At 41.6% G+C, this 23087-nt stretch overlaps 1 protein-coding gene across 1 annotated transcript; it reads left to right on the top strand.

Moving 5' to 3' along the window:
- Positions 1 to 105: 105 nt before the first annotated feature.
- ero1a (endoplasmic reticulum oxidoreductase 1 alpha) lies at positions 106 to 16644 on the top strand. Its single transcript, XM_064954248.1, has 16 exons — positions 106 to 387; positions 6624 to 6743; positions 6839 to 6922; positions 7420 to 7464; positions 8834 to 8904; positions 10548 to 10621; positions 10898 to 11018; positions 11227 to 11273; positions 11449 to 11457; positions 11560 to 11586; positions 11961 to 12053; positions 12791 to 13037; positions 13726 to 13795; positions 13923 to 14009; positions 14204 to 14340; positions 14518 to 16644. The coding sequence occupies exons 1-16, from the start codon at positions 298 to 300 to the stop codon at positions 14576 to 14578; spliced, it is 1383 nt and encodes a 460-aa protein (XP_064810320.1). The 5' UTR covers positions 106 to 297; the 3' UTR covers positions 14579 to 16644.
- Positions 16645 to 23087: the final 6443 nt, after the last annotated feature.

Genomic DNA, 23087 nt, shown 5'->3' with positions numbered 1-23087 from the left:
AGTGAGATATTTAATTCTAGCCAAAATCAACACAATGCGTTTCTAATGGGCTTATTTTTGGAACTTAACTTGTAGTGTGCCTTTCAGCCTTTGGGACAATGACTCCCATTGTTAGGGCGGAGACATGAGCGTCTCGTCATTATATAACACATATCTGCTTATGAGCATGGGAAATCTCTTGAATCATACATACCCTTACCTCGGTGTGACTGGAGCATTTTCCTCCGAATTAACGGCAACGTTTTGCTTCAATCTCTTAACGTTTAAAAGTGTTGAATTACAACTATTTGCAACTAAATGAAGCGGTATGTTTTTCTGGGTGTTCTTTCGATATATTACCTCCAGGTGTCAAGCTCGAGCTCTGCCGCGCACGGGTGTTTCTGCCAGGTAATCAATGCTCTTCGGCTACTAATATTTTGCTGCCGTCTACTAGACATTTCTATTGGTTTGATATTTGTTGCACTATGACGAATGCCTCGGAAACTTTTAGAACACATTCTGGGATATTTTCCATTTCTAGCCTACCCATTGATTCTTGAGGAATATAACTTATCAATGAGCTGGTACAACTGCTGTCTTACTATGTAATAACCTAAAATAGGTTATATGCCTCCATTAGGTTTTGTTGTTCAGAGTCTCTGTAAACAATGTTTAACTTTAAAATGTGACTCACCTGGATTCGGTCTTATGTAGCAACATTTGAAATTGGTTTGTTTACATTGGATAAAAGTAGAGACTCGGAGCTACAAAATGTATCATACAAAGCATTTTTCTTTTAGAAACAATGGGAACGTAATTGTGCTTTGTATGTTGATACACTTTTAAACTCACTTTTGAGAAAATGGCCTTAGAATATTTGGTACCTACTGGAGAGCTCTCCTTTGTCTACACCCATTCAGCATTGTTCACAACCTCTTAAGCCAGCCCCACCCATCTCTTTAAGGATTCACATGAGGTCATGTGCTAAACATTGTGTAGTGTAGGTAAGACTAAAAGTGGTAGTAGCCTACAATAAGAAAATATTCCAGGTAAACGGTGTCCAGATAAAAATATTAGATGACACTTACCCGGACACTCTTGTCTAAATTGATGGGTCATGTGAAAGAAATGCTATAACCCCCAGCCACATCCAGTGGTGGAAAAAGTACTAAATTGTCATACTTGAGTAAATGTATAAATCATTTGAAATTCCTTATTGAATCAGACTGCACAATTTTATTTTTGTATAAATTATTGACGGATATTCAGGGGCACACTCCAGCACTCAGACATAATTTACAAACTAAGCATTTGTGTTTAGTGAGTTTGCCAGATCAGATGCAGTACGGATGTTCTCTTGATAAGTGTGTGAATTAGACAATTTTTCCTGTCAAAAGAGTACTTTTGGGTGTCAGGGAAAATGTATGGTGTAAATAGTACATTATTATTTATTTAACCATTATGTAACTAGGCAAGTCAGTTAAGAACAAATTCTTATTTACAATGACGGCCTACCAAAAGGCCTCCTGCGGGGACCAGGGCGTGAGCACCGTCAACAGCACAAAGATCGAGAGACAACAATACATCACACAAAGCAGCCACAACTGTCAGTAAGAGTGTCCATGACTGAGTCTTTGAATTTTTTTATTTTATTTTTTATTTCACCTTTATTTAACCAGGTAGGCTAGTTGAGAGCAAGTTCTCATTTGCAACTGCGACCTGGCCAAGATAAAGCATAGCAATTCGACACATACAACAACACAGAGTTACACATGGATTAAACAAAACATAGTCAATAATACAGTAGAACAAAAGAAAACAAAAAGTATATTTACAGTGAGTGCAAATGAGGTAAGATAAGGGAGTTAAGGCAATAAATAGGCCATGGTGGCAAAGTAATTACAATATAGCAATTAAACACTAGAATGGTAGATGTGCAGAAGATGAATGTGCAAGTCGAGATACTGGGGTGCAAAGGAGCAAGATAAATACAGTATGGGGATGAGGTAGGTAGATAGCCCATCTGTAAACAGCCAATCTATGTACGGGTGCAGTGATCTGTGAGCTGCTCTGACAGCTGGCGCTTAAAGCTAGTGAGGGGGATATGAGTCTCCAGCTTCAGAGATTTTTGCAGTTCGTTCCAGTCATTGGCAACAGAGAACTGTGAGGAAAGACAACCAAAGGAGGAATTGGCTTTGGGGGTGACCAGTGAGATATACCTACTGGAGCGCGTGCTACGAGTGGGTGCTGCTATTGTGACCAGTGAGCTGAAATAAGGCAGGGCTTTACCTAGCAAAGATTTGTAGATAACCTGTAACCAGTGGGTTTGGCGACGTGTATGAAGCGAGGGCCAACCAATGAGAGCGTACAGAGCGCAATGGTGGGTAGTGTATGGGGTTTTGGTGACAGACCGGATCGCACTGTGATAGACTGCATCCAGTTTGTTGAGTAGAGTCTTGGAGGCTATTTTATAGATGACATCACCGAAGTCGAGGATCGGTAGGATGGTCAGTTTTACGAGGGTATGTTTGGCAACATGAGTGAAGGATGCTTTGTTGCGATATAGGAAGCTGATTCTAGATTGAATTTTGGATTGGAGATGCTTAATGTGAGTCTGGAAGGAGAGTTTACAGTCTAACCAGACACGTAGGTATTTGTAGTTGTCCATGTATTCTAAGTCTGAGCCGTCCAGAGTAGTGATGCTGGATGGGCGAGTAGGTGCGGGCAGTGATCGGATGAATAACATGCATTTAGTTTTACTTGCATTTAAGAGCAGTTGGAGGCCAAGGAAGGAGAATTGTATGGCATTGAAGGTCGTCTGGAGGTTAGTTAACTTCTTCAGTATAGGGGGCGCTCTTTTAATTTTTGGATAAAAATCGTTCCCGTTTTAAACAAGATATTTTGTCACGAAAAGATGCTCGACTATGCTTTGGAAAGAAAACACTCTGATGTTTCCAAAACTGCAAAGATATTATCTGTGAGTGCCACAGAACTGATGCTACAGGCGAAACCAAGATGAAATTTCAAACAGGAAATGGCCCAGATTTTGAGGGCGCTGTGTTCCAATGTCTCCTTATATGGCTGTGAATGCGCCAGGAATGAGCCTACACTTTCTGTCGTTTCCCCAAGGTGTCTGCAGCATTGTGACGTATTTGCAGGCATATCATTGGAAGATTGACCATAAGACTATATTTACCAGGTGCCCGCTTGGTGTCCTCCGTCGAAATTATTGCGTAATCTCCAGCTGCGTGCATTTTACCATTTGCTTCAGAGGAGAAAGTCAACTGCCACGAATGATTTATCATCGAATAGATATGTGAAAAACACCTTGAGGATTGATTCTAAACAACGTTTGCCATGTTTCTGTCGATATTATGGAGTTAATTTTGAAAAATGTTTGGCGTTGTAATGACTGAATTTTCTGGGGTTTTTCGTAGCCAAATGTGATGAACAAAACGGAGTGATTTCTCCTACACAAATAATCTTTTTGGAAAAACTAATCATTTGCTGTCTAACTGAGAGTCTCCTCAATGAAAACATCTGAAGTTCTTCAAAGGTAAATTATTTTATTTGAATTCTTTTCTTGTTTTTGCGAAAATGTTGCCTGCTGAATGCTAGGCTTAATGCTATGCTAGCTATCAATACTCTTACACAAATGCTTGTGTAAATATGGTTGATAAGCATATTTTGAAAATCTGAGATGACAGTGTTGTTAACAAAAGGCTAAGCTTGTGAGTGAATATATTTCTTTCATTGCATTTGCGATTTTCATGAATAGTTAACGTTACATTATGCTAATGAGCTTGAGGCTATGATTATGCTCCCGGATACGGGATTGCTCGACGCAAGAAGTTAACAGTGTCCAAAGAGGGGCCAGAAGTATACAGAATGGTGTCATCTGCGCAGAGGAGTATCAGAGAATCGCCAGCAGCAAGAGCAACATCATTGATGTATACAGAGAAGAGAGTCGGCCCGAGGATTGAATCCTGTGGCACCCCATAGAAACTGCCAGAGGCCTGGATAACAGGCCCTCCGATTTGACACACTGAACTCTGTCTGAGAAGTAGTTGGTAAACCAGGCGAGGCAATCATTTGAGAAACCAAGGCTGTCGAGTCTGCCAATAAGAATGTGGTGATTGACAGAATCGAAAGCCTTGGCCTGGTCGATGAATACGGCTGCACAGTAGTGTCTCTTATCGATGGCGGTTATGATGTCGTTTAGAACATTGAGCGTGGCTGAGGTGCACCCATGACCAGCTCTGAAACCAGATTGCATAGCGGAGAAGGTACGGTTGGATTCGAAATGGTTAGAAATCTGTTTTTTGACTTGGCTTTCGAAGACCTTAGAAAGACAGGGTAGGATAGATTTAGGTCTGTAGCAGTTTGGGTCTTGAGTGTCACCCCCTTTGAAGAGAGGGAAGACCGCGTCAGCTTTCCAATCTTTGGGAATCTCAGACGATACGAAAAAGAGGTTGAACAGGCTAGTAATAGGGGTTGCAACAATTTCGGCAGATCATTTTAGAAAGAGAGGGTCCAGATTGTCTAGCCTGGCTGATTTGTTGAGACCCAGATTTTGCAGCTCTTTCAGAACATCAGCTATCTGGATTTGGGTGAAGGAGAAATGGTGGGGGCTTTGGCGGGTTGCTGTGGAGGATGCCGGGCAGTTGACTGGGGTAGCTCCTTTTATAGTCACAAGATGCTACATCTCAGAACAATCTGAAACTCATCTCTCGGCATGTCCAGCCCACTCATTATCTCAGCCAATCATGGCTAACAGGAAGGTTCCTGACTTTTTCTTTGGCTAAACCAACAAGGCTCATAATTTTAAACAACTTTATTCATATTTACAGGTGGCATAAATGTTTGTTTTTAAGGAACATAAAAGTTCACATGTTCAAGAAGGCATTTCTGCCCAAAAACATTTTGATAAAACGATATTTTTTACTTTCAAATGGCTCTCCTGTGAAGTCGTGACTTGTGACATACGCCTAGTTTCCTGAATCGGGTCACATTTGTTTATGACTGGGATGGGCAACTGAACAATCAAGAGTTAACCTGTTGAAACTCCCCATCCCGGATCCGGGATCGTGACTAAAGCCTCAGGCTCATTAGCATAACGCAACGTTAACGATTTCTGAAAATCGCAAATAAAATTAAAATAATGCGCCTGCTCTCAAGCTTAGCCTTTTCTTAACAACACTGTCATCTCAGATTTTCAAAATATGCTTTTGAACCATAGCAATTGACTAATTTGTGTAAGAGTATGCTAAGCTAGCTTAGCATTTTGAGTAGCATTTAGCACGCAACATTTTCACAAAAACCAGATAACCAAATAAATAAAATCATTTACCTTTGAAGAGCTTCGGATGTTTTCAATGAGGAGACTCTCAGTTACATACCAAATGCGCAGTTTTTCCTGAAAGCGTCTGTGTGTAGGAGAAATCGTTCCGTTTTGTACATCACATTTGGCTACCGAAACGAACCGAAAATTCAGTCACCTACAACGTCAAACTTTTTCCGAATTAACTTCATAATATCGACCGAAACATGGCAAACGTTGTTTGGAATCAATCCTCAAGGTGTTTTTTCACATATCTCTTCATTGATATATCGTTTGTGGAAGCCTGCATTCTCCTCTGAATTCTGTGGAAAAATACTTGCAGCTGACTTTTGCGCACCAATTTCGGCGCAGGACACCGGGTGGACACCTGGTAAATGTGGTCTCTTATGGTCAATCTTCCAATGATATGCCTACAAATACGTCACAATGCTGCAGACACCTTGGGGAAACGACAGAAAGGGCAGACTTACTCCTCTCGCATTCACAGCCATATAAGGAGACAATGGAAAACAGAGCCTCAAAAATCCTGCTCATTTCCTGGATGCAGTCTCATCTTGGTTTTGCCTGAAGCTCACGTTCTAGGGCACGCACAGAAAATATCTTTGCAGTTCTGGACACGTCAGTGTTTTCTTTCGAAAGCTATCAATTATATGCATAGTCGAGCATCTTTTTGTGACAAAATATCTTGTTTAAAACGGGAACGTTTTTCATCCAAAAATGAAATTGCGCCCCTAGAGTTTCAACAGGTTAAAGGAAAACTCCACACAAAAAAACTATTTTGCATCATATGATGTTGCATTTTGCAAAATACATAATAAGGGGATAATTTCTGTATTTTGAAACTTAAATATCTTAAACTTTATTGCTGATAAGCTAAACATTTTGGGACTATGTCAATAATGGACTAATGAAACAAACGCCAAAATATAATTTTTGGGTAGAATTTTCCTTTGAAATAGTAGAATACACAAGGTGTAATTTTTTTAAATGTGGTTGTGCATCAGCAGTTTTTCCTCTTATTAGGTCAGTCACTGACAGTCACTCAATTATCCCATTTCAGGCAAAATGTTTTTAGATTGGTCTAGCCAGCTATCTAAGCTTGTAGTAATCATGATCGAATTACTGAATAGGAGGGCCCCCATTGCTTTTGTTAGTCACTCTCGATCAGATACATAAAAATGCAAACATTTCTCTCCACCCTATGGCAAACTGTTTTCAAATCAAAGTTTGAATTATGAATTATAGGCCCTACAGTTGAAGTAGGCTTACAGTTCATGAAGTACACTTTCTTTTGTAATCACAGGTGACCGGTAGCTTGGATGACTGCGCTTGTGATGTGGAGACAATTGATGCCTTCAACAATGAGCGACTCTTTCCCAAACTTCAGAAGCTGCTTGAGTCTGACTATTTCAGGTTTTATAAGGCAAGTCAGACTTCTCACACCTGTCACTTCATGTGTCCCAACTACAGTATATCATGATAAAATCTCTATCTCTAAATCTCTACGCCATTCTTTAGGTGAACCTGAATAAGCCATGTCCATTCTGGACAGACAATGGCCTCTGTGGGCAAAAGAACTGTGCCGTGATCCCATGTCCACCAGTGAGTATGTTTCTAACGTTGGCCAACCTCTGTCACTGATCAAATAAGGATTCATATAAGTTGAGTGCATAGCAATAGAACGGATCTACTGCTTATTAGACTTGCTTTCAATGAGAATGACGGCTCTATAACTCACACACATGTATGTATGTATGTATGTATGTATGTATGTATGTATGTATGTATGTAATGTAATGTAATGTAATGTAATGTAATGTCATGTAATGTCATGTAATGTATGTGTGTGAGTTATAGAGCCGTCATTCTCATTGAACGCAAGTCTAATAAGCAGTAGATCCGTTCTATTGCTATGCACTCAACTTGTATGTATGTATGTATGTATGTATGTATGTATGTATGTATGTATGTATGTATGTATGTATGTATGTATGTATGTATGTATGTATGTATGTATGTATGTATGTATGTATGTATGTGGTCGGGTCGCCCATAAAGCTATATAGGTGACCTTTTAAGATTGTACTCATGTTCCACAGAATGAGGTTCCAGAGGGAATCAAAACAAATGGCCATCACAATAAGGTAATATGATTAAGAACTTTATGAAGGGGAATTATTTGAAATGAGGGTCATATCACATAGCTGGGTGTACCTGTGGATGTATTTCAAGATCAACATTCAAACTCAGTGCCTCTTTGCTTGACATCATGGGTAAATCAAAAGAAATCAGCCAAGACCTCAGAAATAAAAAATTGTAGACCTCCACAAGTCTGGTTCATCCTTTGGAGCAATTTCCAAACGCCTGAAGGTACCACGTTCATCTGTACAAACAATAGTACACAAGTATAAACACCATGGGACCACACAGCCGTCACTCTGCTCAGGAAGGAGACGCGTTCTGTCTCCTAGAGATGAACATACTTTGGTGCGAAAAGTGCAAATCAATCCCAGAACAACAGCAAAGGACCTTGTGAAGATGCTGGAGGAAACCGATACAAAGTATCTACAGTATATCCACAGTAAAACGAGTCCTATATCGACATAACCTGAAAGGCCGCTCAGCAAGGAAGAGGCGACTGCTCCAAAACCACTATAAAAAAGCCAGACTACGGTTTTCAACTGCACACGGGGACAAAGATTGTACTTTTTGGAGAAATGTCATCAGGTCTGATGAAACAAAAATATAACTGTTTAGAGGAAAAAGGGGGAGGCATGGAAACTGAAGAACACAGTCCCAACCGTAAAGAATAGGGGTGGCAGCATCATGTTGTGGGGCTGATTTGCTGCAGGAGGGACTAGTGCACTTCACAAAATAGATGGCATCATGAGGAACAAAAATTGTGGATATATTGAAGCAACATCTCAAGACATCAGTTAAAGTTAAAGCTTGGTTGCAAATGGGTCTTCCAAATGGACAATGACCCCAAGCATACTTCCAAAGTTGTGGCAAAATGGCTTAAGGACAACAAAGTCAAGGTATTGGAGTGGCCATCACAAAGCCCTGACCTCAATCCTATAGAAGATTTGTGGGAAGAACTGAAAAAGCGTGTGCGAGCAAGGAGTCCTACAAAGCGGACTCAGTTACACCAGGTCTGTCAGGAGGAATTCACCCAACTTATTGTGGGAAGCTTGTGGAAGGCTACCCAAAACGTTTGACCCAAGTTAAACAATGTAAAGGCAATGCTACCAAATACTAATTGAGTGTATGTAAACTTTTAACCCACTGGGAATATGATGAAATAAATACCTTCTGAAATAAATCATTCTCTCTACTATTATTCTGACATTTCACTTTCTTAAAATAGTCATGAGCCCAACTGATCTAAGACAGGGATTTTTTACTAGGATTAAATGTCAGGAATTGTGAGAAACTGAGTTTAAATGTAATGTTAACTTCGGACTTCAACTGTAAATGTTCTAAAACAGTTGAACTATGTTTGTATGCGTGTAGTACTCGGCTGACGCAAACAACCAGGAGTGTGAGAAGGCTGAGACGCTTGGAGCAGTGGACAGCTCCCTCAGGTAAGGTACAAGTTCTATGCCAAGTCTGATGTAGCATTAGGCAGGATTAGGCGGCCGCCCATGGTGACAGATTGACGAGGGTGGCATTTTCTGAGCTAAACTGACGCACCTCCAACAACAAATAAAACCTCACATAATTCTTCCCTAAAACAATGACAATTTCTCTCAAAAAACATATGGGCTTTCAAGGTGAACACTGATGACACTCTGTGATAAACAGTGCCAACTTTGTCAAAGGCAGGGGCGCAAAATATTTTGCTTGTCCATTCCCAGCGTGCCACTCCAGGGTGCTGTTGGACAGACTAATCGCTGCGGCACCCTACCAACGTTTCATCAAAAACATAATCGAACATAAAATATGTAGCAGATATAATCTGTCCTATGTGTTTTTTTCTGTAGCCTACAGACTGGAGATAAAATGTATGAAAATGTGAATAAACGGACACTTTTTACATCATGCATCAGGTTTCTCGTTCAAATAGCCTAACCTAAATGGCGCTCATCAAATAAAAAATACGCTGGGCCTTACGAGTGGTGCAGCGGTCTAAGGCACTGCATCACAGTGCTTGAGGCATCAAAACAGACCTGGGTTCGATCCCAGGATGTGTCACAACCGGCCGTGACCGGAAGTCCCTTAGGGCAGCACACAATTGGCTCAGAGTTGTCTGGGTTGGGGGAGGGTTTGGCCAGGGGTTTTTACTTGCCGGGCGCCTGCAGGCTGACCTCCGGTCATCAGTTGAACGGTGTTTCCTCCGGCACATTGGTGCAGCTGGCTTCCTGGTTATGCCGGCGGGTGTTAAGAAGCGCTGTTTGGCGGTCATGTTTCGGAGGACGCATGACTCGACCTTCGTCTCTCTCTCGAGACCATTAGGGAGTTGCAGCTATGAGACAAGATCGTAATTGGATATTGCAAAATTGGGGTGAAAAGTGGGTAAAATACAACTAAAAAAAGAATAATAATGCGCTGACATGTTAACAATCAACATATTTTAAAACCAGGTCAAAGTAAAATTGACAATATGGAATGGACAATCAGGCTACTTACAACTGCTGTCCAGGAGTTTCATCCTGTGGGCAAATTGTCATGACCAGTGGGTTTCAAGTTTGTATCTGCACATTTTTGATGAGCAAAAAATAATCAACTTCTGCATTTCCTGCTGTGTAAACACATTGATTCTCAATACAAATACGCTCAGGATAACTCCTGATAAAGTTGGGTAGCTGATATTCAGAGCTTAAATAGTTATTGTGATTAGTCACAGTAATCAGAACTAATTAAGTCAATGCAACTGCCTGTTACAAATGGTAGTCCAACCACATGGATGGGCATTCATACAATTATATTGCGGGCCAACGCTGTAGGCCACACCCCAGTTAGCACAGACCGACATCGTTTTAACATAGATTCTGGACCAAATCTGACCCAATCATCTTTTCAACTTTCATTCAGAACCAAAACGTAACCTGATTTCAACATCTGGAAAATATGTATTTGATTGTTGGGACTATTGTAGTTTTGCAGAAAGCAGCTATTTGTTTTGTCTCTCCTAGGGCGGCAGAACGGCCAGGACCGGGCCTGATACTACTTCATCTCTTGTGTTGGATCAATAACTTGACATCTCTGTGGTTGTTTTTCTGTGCAGTAAGGAGACCAGACAGGCCCTCCTGGAATGGAACAAGCATGATGACGAGGCAGAGCGATTCTGTGTGATTGATGGTAAGTAAGCCAACCATGTTCTCTCTCTTGAAGGATTTTGTCGAAATTTAAATATTTTGAATGTTAAACTCGTCCAAATATCTGTGAAGGACAGCTAGACTTAACATTATTTGTGCCTGAGGCAACAGCCTTTTATTCAAGAGGGATGTTAAATCTTCTATCCTCTTTGCATCCTCTTGTGCTGTAGGCTACAGTATCCTGTAGTAGGCTGCAGTATGGTAGAATAGATGCAACAGACTCTTTATGAAGGTTCATTCATATGCTGTTTATTCTAAGATGAGGAGTCTCCTGATTCCCAGTACGTGGATCTACTGCTAAATCCGGAGCGCTTCACTGGATACAAGGGGCCCGAGGCCTGGCAAATCTGGAACAGCATCTATGAGGAGAACTGCTTCAAGTAAGACTTGGTTACACTTTATAATAACTTTCATGAATAAGTCATTATAAATGCTTTATGCACGTCATACATGCTTATGAGTTGAAATGCTTATAAATGTTCATAAATGCTTCCCTTGGATGTGAATCAGTTGCCACTTAAACAATGAAATGGCATTGCAATTTAGATTTTGGATGTTAACAGTAGGCTACAATATGATTTTCCTCAGACCATACACTGTGAAGCGACCTCTAAATCCTATGGCATCTTACAGTGGTAAGTCCACCTGATTTACCCACTGTAGTAATTCCATAATCTTTAAATGCAATAATTAGCTTTAAAGAATAAATTCAAATTGATCTAAGTGTCAAGAATATACAATATATATTTTGTATTGCAAGTTGCAACCAATGATTTTCATTGATCTTTTATTGTTTCTTTCCACCCACAGGAACTGATGGTAAGGATCATGTTTACAATTATAGTTATTTTGGACCATGGAATGTTTGTTCGTTGAGCTCAATGAGTATCCCATAAAATTAATAATCATATGTCTTTGCAGGGAAGACATTTTACAGTTGGCTGGATGGTAAGCAGTAAAGCACTTGTGACATTGACCAGGTATCCTAGCAGTTAGAGAGGTTCGAATCCCAGAGCCGACAAGGTAAAAAATCTGCCAATGTGCCACTGATCAAGGCACTTAACACTAATTACTCTGGATAAGAGTGTCTGCTAAATTACTAAAATGTAAATCAATGACGTCCACTCATTGTCCAATGAATATCTTGAAGCACAATGTTCTGATACATATTTACCCCTTTCACACTATTGTTCTGTGCCGAGCTGTCTTGGTTACCGTGCTAGAAAAGGACAATGAGAAAATAAAATATTGGAGCCAGCACAGGTTGCTAGGTTGACTGACCAATGAGCCTCCGTTGTCTATCATCCCCGACATCCTCCCAGGCCAGTGTGTGGAAAAGAGGGCTTTCTTTAGGCTCGTCTCTGGGCTCCACTCTAGCATCAACATACACCTGAGTGCCCGGTACCTCCTAGATGGTGAGTCTCTCTCTCTCTCTCACACACACACACACACACACACACACACACACACACACACACACACACACACACACACACACACACACACACACACACACACACACACACACACACACACAAAGAGGAAGCTGGTTGGTACACTACATGACCAAAAGTATGTGGACACCTGCTTGTTGAGAATCTCATTACAAAATCATGGGCATTAATATGGAGTTGGCCCCCCCCTTTGCTGCTATAACAGCCTCTACTCTTCTTGGAAGACTTTCCACTAGATGTTGGAACATTGCTGCTGGGACTTGCTTCCACAGCCACAAGAGCATTAGTGAGGTCGTGCACTGATGTTGGGCGATTAAACCTGGCTCGCAGTCGGTGTTCCAATTCATCCCAAAGATGTTTGATGGAGTTGCATGTTGCCCAGATTAACTGTTATGCCTATACCATATTTACTTTTCACCTCTTTATATCTGCAATGGGAATATGTATTACAATATGTCCATTGATGAGGGGTGTATCAAAGAACCTACACAGAAACATCTGCTAGCCCCAACCCCCTCCCCCTAGACAGATAGATCTGAGAGGATTGGACAAGATGTAAGCAAGCCTATCAGAGGGCAAGGTGGCAATATACTCATTAAATCAAATCCTCTCAGATCTCTACAAGTGTCCAGGGGGTATGGGCCAGTGGTTGTTTCTGGACAGGGCCAAAGTCTCACCTCCTTCCTCCTCCCTCTCAGACAACTGGTTCCAGAAGAAGTGGGGTCACAATGTCTCTGAGTTCCAACAACGTTTCGATGCCCAGCTGACCAACGGCGAGGGCCCAAAGAGGCTGCGCAACCTCTACTTCCTCTACCTGATCGAGCTGCGTGCCCTGGCCAAAGTCCTGCCTCTTCTCCAGCGCCCCTCCTTCCAGCTGTACACTGGCCAACCCACCCAGGACCGACAACACAAACGCGTGCTCCTAGAGCTCCTCCAGGTGGCCAAGTGAGTGTACTGCAGGAAAAGAATTACTGGGTCAATCCAATTATGTTAAACACTAAGCAGAATGTATAAATATGTATTTGGTCACGGTCCAGATGAATTAACAGTATATTGATACACCATGTCAAACAAACAAAGTCATACTATAGCAGGGTTCACCATCTGGTGGACCGAATTTTGCCTACGGATGGTTTTATTTGGCCCCCCAAGTTTCCAACATTGTTGTTGGACATAAAAGACTGTAAAAACAACAGGAAATCAGTTTCAAGTGATTTTCATTCAAGAAATCTGTTCCCAAGTGTTCTCACGCATAATCGAGACACATGATCATATACAAATGTAAGCAAGGTTTGAAATTATTGTTTTAGTCAAACATTATATCGGTTTGGCTTCTTGCTGTCAATTTGCAATCTAGAAATTATTTTCCGGCCCCCGAACATGTGCTCAAGAAAGAATCGGCCCGCAGCTGAATCTAGTTGATGATAAATGTACTATATTCATGCAGTCTGCATAAGCACTCCATATATGCTTCATAAATAATGTATATGCATATTACATCAAATCAAATGTATTTATATAGCCCTTCTTACATCAGCTGATATTTCAAAGTGCTGCATAAAAGCTGATGTACTCTAAAAGGTACCTGCTTGTGTTGTATCATCGCAGTGAAAAACTCTTTAACACCCCTCAGGTCTTTCCCTTTGCACTTTGACGAGACGTCTCTGTTTGCTGGGAATAAGGAGGAAGCTGCCAATCTTAAGGTAAGTATGCTGTAGGCCTACAGTATTGAACTCTATGGACGTTATGTAGTCATGTCTGTTGAACTACTAAACCACTATCTGTGCTTCTCTTTCTGTTGCAATTGCTCTTTCTTTTCATTGACATCAGGAGGATTTCAGGCTGACCTTCCGCAACATCTCCAGGATCATGGACTGTGTGGGCTGCTTTAAGTGCAGGCTCTGGGGCAAACTACAGGCGAGTGAACAGGAGAGTCCTCTTAACTCTTTGTGTGTGTGATATTTGACTGCTCAGACATTTTATTTTGGTGATACAAAGATCTACTTTAGTTAGTGAGGTAATATTGTATTGTAGACACCTTGACCAATGTAGAGGGATTGAGGTGACTTAGGTCGTTATGAATGCTAAGTATACACTCTCACTCCATGCAGACTCAGGGGTTAGGCACAGCCCTGAAGATTTTGTTTTCCGAGCGACAGATCGAGGCTCTGCCCAAATCCAGCAGCACCCGGCTCACTTTCCAGCTCAGTCGCCAAGAGATAGTGTCTCTCCTCAATGCCTTTGGAAGGTACAATAGTTCCTGGCATAGAATTAGATATACTAGAAAAGACATGCCAGTTCAAATCAACATGAAATCTATATGACCCCCACTTCTTTTAACTTTCAACCACTCTTAACTCTACTCAAACCCATTTCATACAGGAACTTCATTGTGTAAATAAAAGGTTTACATTTTGTTTTTCAGGATTTCAACCAGCATCAGAGAGTTGGAGAACTTCCGATCACTGCTGTCTAAGGTCCGGTAGCCTGAACCCACACGTCCCTACAGAGAGCCACATACCTACAAAAGAATAACCAGGCTGATTTAGAAATGATTCAAAATACAACAGCATCAGCATGTAGCTGGGGTATTTGGGGCTGCTGAAAGACACAAGTGAAAGTCCTGACAAGTGTCTTCTAAGGGATCTAACTAAACAAACAAAGGAACATGGGCCGTAGCCAATCCCCTTTGAGCCACTTGCCAATAAGGGTGTTTTCACACAGTTTTGATCTACAGTTCGAATCAGAGTTTGAGTATTTGTTACATCAAATAACACAGTTTAATTGCAGAATGTTGTGTTGGACTGCAACTTCTGGTATTCTTCAGTTCACGAAAAGAAATAGCTAGCCAGCTACTAAACCCTGCTGCCCAAAGCTAACGCTATAAGCAACCAGCTAGCTTCATGATGCTCGACCAGACCAGGTTGTGTTGTGAAGCTAGCCACAATAACGATTAGGCACAATAGTGGAATTTGCGGTTTGCCTTTTTGAAAGTGATGCAGAAGGTTACAATTGGTGGAATCCTGCCTTATTTAGACTAGATAATGTCAAACAAGGTTGGAATGTGAAGCAATGAAATGGGTTACCAGTCTACTTGGCGACACCCACAGAACATAACTGTGAAGAGTTTACACAAATATTAGCGTTGTAGCTCTTATCGCAGGACTGTGACTGAAATCACCTCCCCAGTCAGCCTATTGTGTGTATTGACATTCATAGACTGATACTCCATGTCATTGATCCACAGTCCATAGGTAAGCCTAGTGGTTACAGTGTTGGGCCAGTAACCGAATCCCTAAACTGCAAAGGTAAAAAATATGTTGTTCTGCCCCTGAACAAGGCAGTTAACCCACTGTTCCTAGGCCATCCTGACTTGCCGAGTTAAATAAAGGTTATATATATCTTTTTTATGCTGTACAGTGAAATAAGTATGCCCCTAATGCAATTCTAAAGTCTAACACATCCAGTGTGAATTAAACGGTTTATTGTCTTTTGTTTATTTTATATAACATTTCAACCTCGTTTAGCGTGATCTATTCAATTATGTCATAATTCTACTGTTTGTATTCATTTGCATCACTGTCAATTACACTTTTATTTTGAAGGCTAACCGCAAAGACCACTATTGTGGCTAGCTTCACATAGATGGGTCTGACCACAGTTAATCAAATAAGAACGGTTTTATAAATTAGGGTTATTTTAGATGACCCCAAGCTAGCTAGCTAACTCTAGCTACTGAAATAGATTGTCGTTTTTCCATGTCTTTGGGGAAGAACATTGTTTGCATCCATGAGCTAGCTAGCTTTTTTATGACCAGCACTGTAGGTGCGCGAGACAACTTTACCAGCATCATAGCATAAGTATCGATGAATCATTGTGACATGAGTGATAGTGTAATAACTACGTACAAAAATCATGAACGCGTTAAATGTACGTGACGTGCAGTTATATTCAGGTCCTGATTGGTCAACAAGCTTATTTGACACCTCAAATAGTATTATTTGACGTGTATCTTTTTATGACACGCAAAGACCCAAACGGTGTTCCATAGTATAGCCCGCTCCACTAATCTGCATCGGATGCGCTCATAAATGCGCTGCTACTCAGAGAATGTTTCAGAAATACAAAGTTATGATGCTGCGTGGATTTCATCAAATGGTCGCAGTCAAACAACCATTAATACTGCGCGACTCTGGTTAGTTTCCTGTGTTTGGTCTGGACTGCGTTCTCGCCTGCAGCGAACCGCACCACGGTACAAATTGAATTGGGAAAAACCGCTCCAAAACAATTGGGTGTGAAAGCCCCCTTAGATACTGTATTAGGTATAAAAAAAAACGTTGCACCGTTTTGCTTCCAGTACTTTTTCACAATGGGTTTATTGGTGAGTGGTTGACTACGTTATCCTCAAACATTTTTGCACACTACATATGTGAAACGCGTTGACAATTGATATGTGTACACTCCTCAGGGCTTTTCTATGTAAGGCAACTGAATGTAATGGGATGTTTTCTATGAGTGAAAAAATAAACATTGGTGTGTCCTACATAATCTACGTAAAGAGTGCCCACCCTTTGTGAGGAAAAATATAATACACACATGAAAGTGGCACACATCTCTTATTGCTGTAAGAGTAAGTAGCTTTGTCTGAGTCAGAAAGGCCCCTATCTCCTGTAGCAGCTTAATGAACAAGTACACCCACTGGTCCAGACACTAGTCTATTACGGGGCCTTATGCTGAGTACCAAGTAGAGAGCCATCAGGTCCTATTTCTTGAGACTCAGGGTAGCCTAGTGGTTAGAGAGTTGGACTAGTAAACGGAAGGTTGCAAGTTCAAACCCCCGAGCTGACAAGGTACAAATCTGTCGTTCTGCCCCTGAACAGGCAGTTAACCCACTGTTCCTAGGCCGTCATTGAAAATAAGAATTTGTTCTTAACTGACTTGCCTGGTTAAATAAAGGTAAAATAAAAATAAAAAAAACTCTGGGATGCTGGCCTTCTTGGCAGAGTTGCAAAGAAAAAGCCATATCTCAGACTGGCCAATAAAAAGAAAAGATTAAGATGGGCAAAAGAATACAGACACTGGACAGGGGAACTCTGTTTAGAAGGCCAGCATCCTGGAGTCATCTCTTCACTGTTGACGTTGAGACTGGTGTTTTGCGGGTACTGTTTAATGAAGCTGCCAGTTGAGGAATTGTGAGGCGTCTGTTTCTCAAACTAGATACTCTAATGTACTTGCCCTCTTGCTCAGTTGTGCACCGTGGCCTCCCACTCCTTTTTCTATTCTGGTTAGGTCCAGTTTACACTGTTCTTTGAAGGGAGTAGTACACAGCGTTATATGAGATCTTCAGTTTCTTGGCAATTTCTCGCATGGAATAGCCTTCATTTCTCAAACCAAGAATAGGCTGACGAGTTTCAGAAGAAAGGTCTTGTTTCTGGCCATTTTGAGCCTGTAATCGAACCCACAAATGCTGATGCTCCAGATACTCAACTAGTCTAAAGAAGCCCAGTTTTATTGCTTCTTTAATCAGGACAACAGTTTTCAGCTGTGCTAACAATTGCAAAAGGGTTTTCTAATGATCAATTAGCCTTTTAAAATTATAAACTTGGATTAGCTCACACAACATGCCATTGGAACACACGAGTGATGGTTGCTGATAATCTGTACACCTATGTAGATATTCCATTAAAACAATCTGCCATTTCCAGCTACAACAGTCATTTACAACATTAACAATGTCTGCACTGTATTTCTGATAAATTTGATGTTATTTTAAATGGACAAAAAATGTGCTTTTCTTTAAAAAAAACAAGGACATTTCTAAGGGAACCCAAACTTTTTAATGGGTGTGTGTGTGTGTGTTCCAAAATTATTGGGACAGTGGCACATTTGTGGTCGTTTTGACTGTACTCCAGCACTTTGGATATGAAGTGATACAATAAATAAGGATAAAGTGCAGACTTTCAGCTTTCATTTGAGAGTGTTTTGAAATTACAGTACTTTTTGTACATAGTCCCCCCCATGTTAGGGGACACAAGTATTGGGAGAAATTGTGTATTAATTGTGCATTTTTCTTCTTCCCCAAGATGGCATAGCAGTCAGACATCCTTTGTCCTCGTCTTGTCGTGTTCTGTGTATATGCATTGCTCAAAAAAATAAAGGGAACACTAAAATAACACATCCTAGATCTGAATGAATGAAATATTCTTATTAAATACTTTTTTCTTTACATAGTTGAATGTGATGATGTCCCAGATGTGCTCAATTGGATTCAGGTCTGGGGAACGGGCGGGCCAGTCCATAGCATCAATGCCTTCCTCTTGCAGGAACTGCTGATACACTCCAGCCACATGAGGTCTAGCATTGTCTTGCATTAGGAGGAACCCAGGGCCAACCGTACCAGCATATGGTCTCACAAGGGGTCTGAGGATCTCATCTCGGTACCTAATGGCAGTCAGGCTACCTCTGGCGAGCACATGGAGGGCTGTGTGGTCCCCCAAAGAAATGCCACCCGACACCATGACTGACCCAACGCCAAACCGGTCATGCTGGAGGATGTTGCAGGCAGCAGAACATTCTCCACGGCGTCTCCAGACTGTCACGTCTGTCAAGTGCTCAGTGTGAACCTGCTTTCATCTGTGAAGAGCACAGGGCGCCAGTGGCGAATTTGCCACTCTCTCTGGCAAATGAAAAACGTCCTGGACGGTGTTGGGCTGAAAGCACAACCCCCACCTGTGGACGTCGGGCCCTCATGGAGTCTGTTTCTGACCGTTTGAGCAGACACATGCACATTTGTGGCCTGCTGGAGGTCATTTTGCAGGGCTCTGGCAGTGCTCCTCCTGCTCCTCCTTGCACAAAGGCGGAGGTAGCGGTCCTGCTGCTGGGTTGTTGCCCTCCTATGGCCTCCTCCACGTCTCCTGATGTACTGGCCTGTCTCCATGCTCCGGACACTACGCTGACAGACACAGCAAACCTTTTTGCCACAGCTCGCATTGATGTGCCATCCTGGATGAGCTGCACTACCTGAGCCACTTGTGTGGGTTGTAGACTCTGTCTCATGCTACCACTAGAGTGAAAGCACCGCCAGCATTCAAAAGTGACCAAAACATCAGCCAGGAAGCATAGGAACTGAGAAGTGATCTGTGGTCACCACCTGCAGAACCACTCCTTTATTGGGGGTGTCTTGCTAATTGCCTATAATTTCCACCTGTTGTCTATTCCATTTGCACAACAGCATGTGAAATATATTGTCAATGAGTGTTGCTTCCTAGGTGGACAGTTTGATTTCACAGAAGTGTGATTGACTTGGTTACATTGTGTTGTTTAAGTGTTCCCTTTATTTTTCTGAGCAGTGTATATATATTTACATATTTTCTTCGCATATCTTTTTATATATATATTTTTTTCTAAAAATCTCAACTTCAAAACACTTTCCTGCAAACTGCTTCACCAATTTAAAAAAAAAAGTATTATTCACCTCACATCTGAAATCCACAATAGAAGCTAGCCAGAAGCTAGCTAGTTTACTGGCTAACGTTAGTATCCAGCGAACCACGGTTGGTGGTCATCAGCTATCCTTTAGCTCGAAATGCTTTCGGCAGTTTTTTACAACACAACTCAGACCAGAGCATACCGGACCTATTTTCTCACCATATCCCCGGATTTCTACCGCAAGCTCTGGACATTTACACCTGTATCTTGCAGCTTGCTAGCTGCTATCCGAGTGACTATTGGCTTACGTCAGTCCCAGAGCAAACATAAATTATTCCGGAACGAGCCAGCTGAAGAGTTCCATCAGTCACTCCTGGGCCACAATCGCTAATCCGGACCGGTTTTACTGCCGACACGGAGCCCCTTCACGACTGGACTACCGACGTTATCTGCCCGAGGGAGTTATCGAACTGGCCCCTCCATCGCAACGTTACCTGAACGCCCATCTGTGGCCCGCTAATCGTTAGCTGTCTTACCGGCTGCTATCTGAATAGGTCTATTAGACAATTTTCTTGGGTCACTATAACTATATCTATTTTGACAATTGGATTGGTCCCCTCTACCACACGGAACCCCACTAATTTACCGGCGGAAATGCACGAGGTGGCTAAAAACAGACCTCCATCCTCTGCCAGCTTGCTACCGATGGCCCGGTCAGCTGTCTGAATAGCCGTGACCCCAACCAACCTCACTACTCACTGGACCCTTACGATCACTCGGCTAAGCATGTCTCTCCTTAATGTCAATATGCCTTGTCCATTGCTGTTCTGGTTCGTGTTTATTGGCTTATTTCACTGTAGAGCCTCTAGCCCTGCTCATTATACCTTATCCAACCCTTCAGTTCCACCACCCACACATGCGATGACATCACCTGGTTTCAATGATGTTTCGAGTGACAATATCTCTCATCATCATTCAATGCCTTGGTTTACCTCCACTGTATTCACATCCTACCATACCGGTCTGTACATAATACCTTGAAGCTTTTTTATCGCCCCCAGAAACCTCCTATTACTCTCTGTTCCGGACGTCCTAGACTACCAATTCACATAGCTTTTAGTCGTACCGTTATCCTCCTCCTCCTCTGGTGATGTAGAGGCGAATCCAGGCCCTGCAGTGCCTAGCTCCACTCCTATTCCCCAGGCTCTCTCTTTTGATGACTTCTGTAACCGTAATAGCCTTGGTTTCATGCATGTTAACATTAGAAGCCTCCTCCCGAAGTTTGTTTTATTCACTGCTTTTAGCACACTCTGCCAACCCGGATGTCCTAGCCGTGTCTGAATCCTGGCTTAGGAAGACCACCAAAAACTTTGAAAATCTCCATCCCCAACTACAACATTTTCAGACAAGATAGAACGGCCAAAGAGGGCAGTGTTGCAATCTACTGCAGAGATAGCCTGCAGAGTTCTGTCCTACTATTCAGTTCTGTACCCAAACAATTTGAACTTTTAAAATTCCAAGTCTCTCACCATGATGTCGCTCTTGCTGCTGGTGAGTCTCTGATCCACCTCTACACAGACGACAACATTCTGTATACTTCTGGCCCTTCTTTGGACACTGTGTTACCAACCCTCCAGACGAGCTTCAATGCCATACAACTCTCCTTCCGTGGCCTCCAGCAGCTCAGAGATTACTGCACCTGTACATAGCCAATCTATAATTTAGCCCAAACAACTACCTCTTCCCCTTACTGTATTTATTTTGCTCCTTTGCACCCCATTTTTTTTATTTCTACTTTGCACATTCTTCCACTGCAAATCTACCATTCCATTGTTTTACTTGCTGTATTGTATTTACTTTGCCACCATGGCCTTTTTTGCCTTTACCTCCCTTATCTCACCACATTTGCTCACATCATATATAGACTTATTTTGCTACTGTATTATTGACTATATGTTTGTTTTACTCCATGTGTAACTCTGTGTTGTTGTATGTGTCGAACTGCTTTGCTTTATCTTGGCCAGGTCTCAATTGTAAATGAGAACTTGTTCTCAACTTGCCTACCTGGTTAAATAAAGGTGAAATAAAAAAATTAAAAATTCAAGTAGTAAAGGTTAAGTATTTGGTCCCATATTCCTAGCAGACAATGATTACATTAAGCATGTGACACTACAAACTTGTTGGATGCATTTGCAGTTTTGTGTTTTGATTATTTTGTGCCCAATAAATAGAAAATGAATGGTTAATAATATACTGTGTCATTTTGGAGTCACTTGTTTTGAAAATAAGAGAAGGTTTCTAAAAAGTTCTACATTTAGTGTGGATGCTACCATGATTACAGATAACCCTGAATGAATCGTGAATAATGATAGGTGAGAAAGTTACACACACAAGTGACACCATACTGTACATTAGTTACCATTCATTTATATTGGGCACAAAATAATCTGAAACACAAACAGCAAATGCATCCAACACATATATAGAGTCAAAAGCTTGATGTGGTCAATGGAATATGTGACCAAATACTTCAGCTTTTACTACTAACATGTGAATTTGTCCCAATGCACTTTAACCTCCCATAGTCATTGTATAATGTCAAGTCCAAGGTGCTGGAGTACAAAGCCAAAACTGAAGATGTGTCACTGTCCCAATACTTTTGGAGCTCACTGTACTTTACTAGCGCATTCACCAGTACAAACATTTCTTTTTCAGTACACAACCACTTTTTTATAATGCATTCCACTGCTAATCTGCTGTGGGTTTCGTCTGTTCAAAGTGATGCAAATGCTGGCTTTGATAACCCCTCACACTGACACACTTAGGAATCCTTGTGAATATTGGTAAAGGCAGAAGGTTGTTGATTATGGATAAACTGTGAATCAACATCAGCTGAATAACAAGTAACTCTGTGAAGTCAACTTGATCCCAAGTGTTACTGGATCAGAGAGGAATGGGAATACAATGGTGGATTGAAAGGCAGTCTGCTCTGTCAAAACACACAGGAGCTCGAGCCCGTATTCAATCAGTCAAGGAGTTCAGCCAAGACACAAAACCCTGATTTAGACATCCAGTCGTCCACAAAGGACAGAACTATGTGAGCGGTTAACGTTGGTCAGTACTTTACTTAGGAATGCAAACCGTTAACACCACACCGGTTATGGTTGGCACCATCAGAGAAAGTGGTCGATGTTATATTTATGGTTGATTTATCAGTCGCAGTGACAACCAGAGGCTTCTTGAGCCTTGAGAACTGGGTAGTCTTCATTAGGCACAGAAGAATGCACACGGAAACGGGATGAAACTACCTCGGCATCCAATAAGAAATGCTCATTTGTTTTTTCCTTTGCAAAACAATTTAAAACATCCATTAAATGTCCTAATTAACACAACCCTGCTTTGCTCTTTTTCTACGCATTGTGCTCTTGAATGCAGGCTCTCATTCTGTAGGGGACACCTGTTTTATACTGTTTTCAAATGAGGTCAGAAACGGGTGACCTCTGATAGATACCACAGCCATACAGTGGGGCAAAAAAGTATTTTGTCAGCCACCAATTGTGCAAGTTC

This window comes from Oncorhynchus masou, chromosome 32, assembly GCF_036934945.1.
Source record: "Oncorhynchus masou masou isolate Uvic2021 chromosome 32, UVic_Omas_1.1, whole genome shotgun sequence".
In the NCBI taxonomy this organism is placed as follows: Eukaryota; Metazoa; Chordata; class Actinopteri; order Salmoniformes; family Salmonidae; genus Oncorhynchus; species Oncorhynchus masou.
The sequence above is the reverse complement of the archived record's forward strand: the minus strand, read 5'-3'. Positions and strand labels throughout refer to the sequence as shown.

Bases quoted from the DNA above. Each gene is read 5' to 3' on its own strand.
- ero1a (XM_064954248.1), top strand. From the start codon at position 298: ATGAAGCGGTATGTTTTTCTGGGTGTTCTTTCGATATATTACCTCCAG. The intron at 8,905-10,547 runs GTAAGGTACAAG...TTTTCTGTGCAG, and splicing joins GCAGTGGACAGCTCCCTCAG to TAAGGAGACCAGACAGGCCC. The intron at 14,341-14,517 runs GTACAATAGTTC...TTTGTTTTTCAG, and splicing joins CTCCTCAATGCCTTTGGAAG to GATTTCAACCAGCATCAGAG.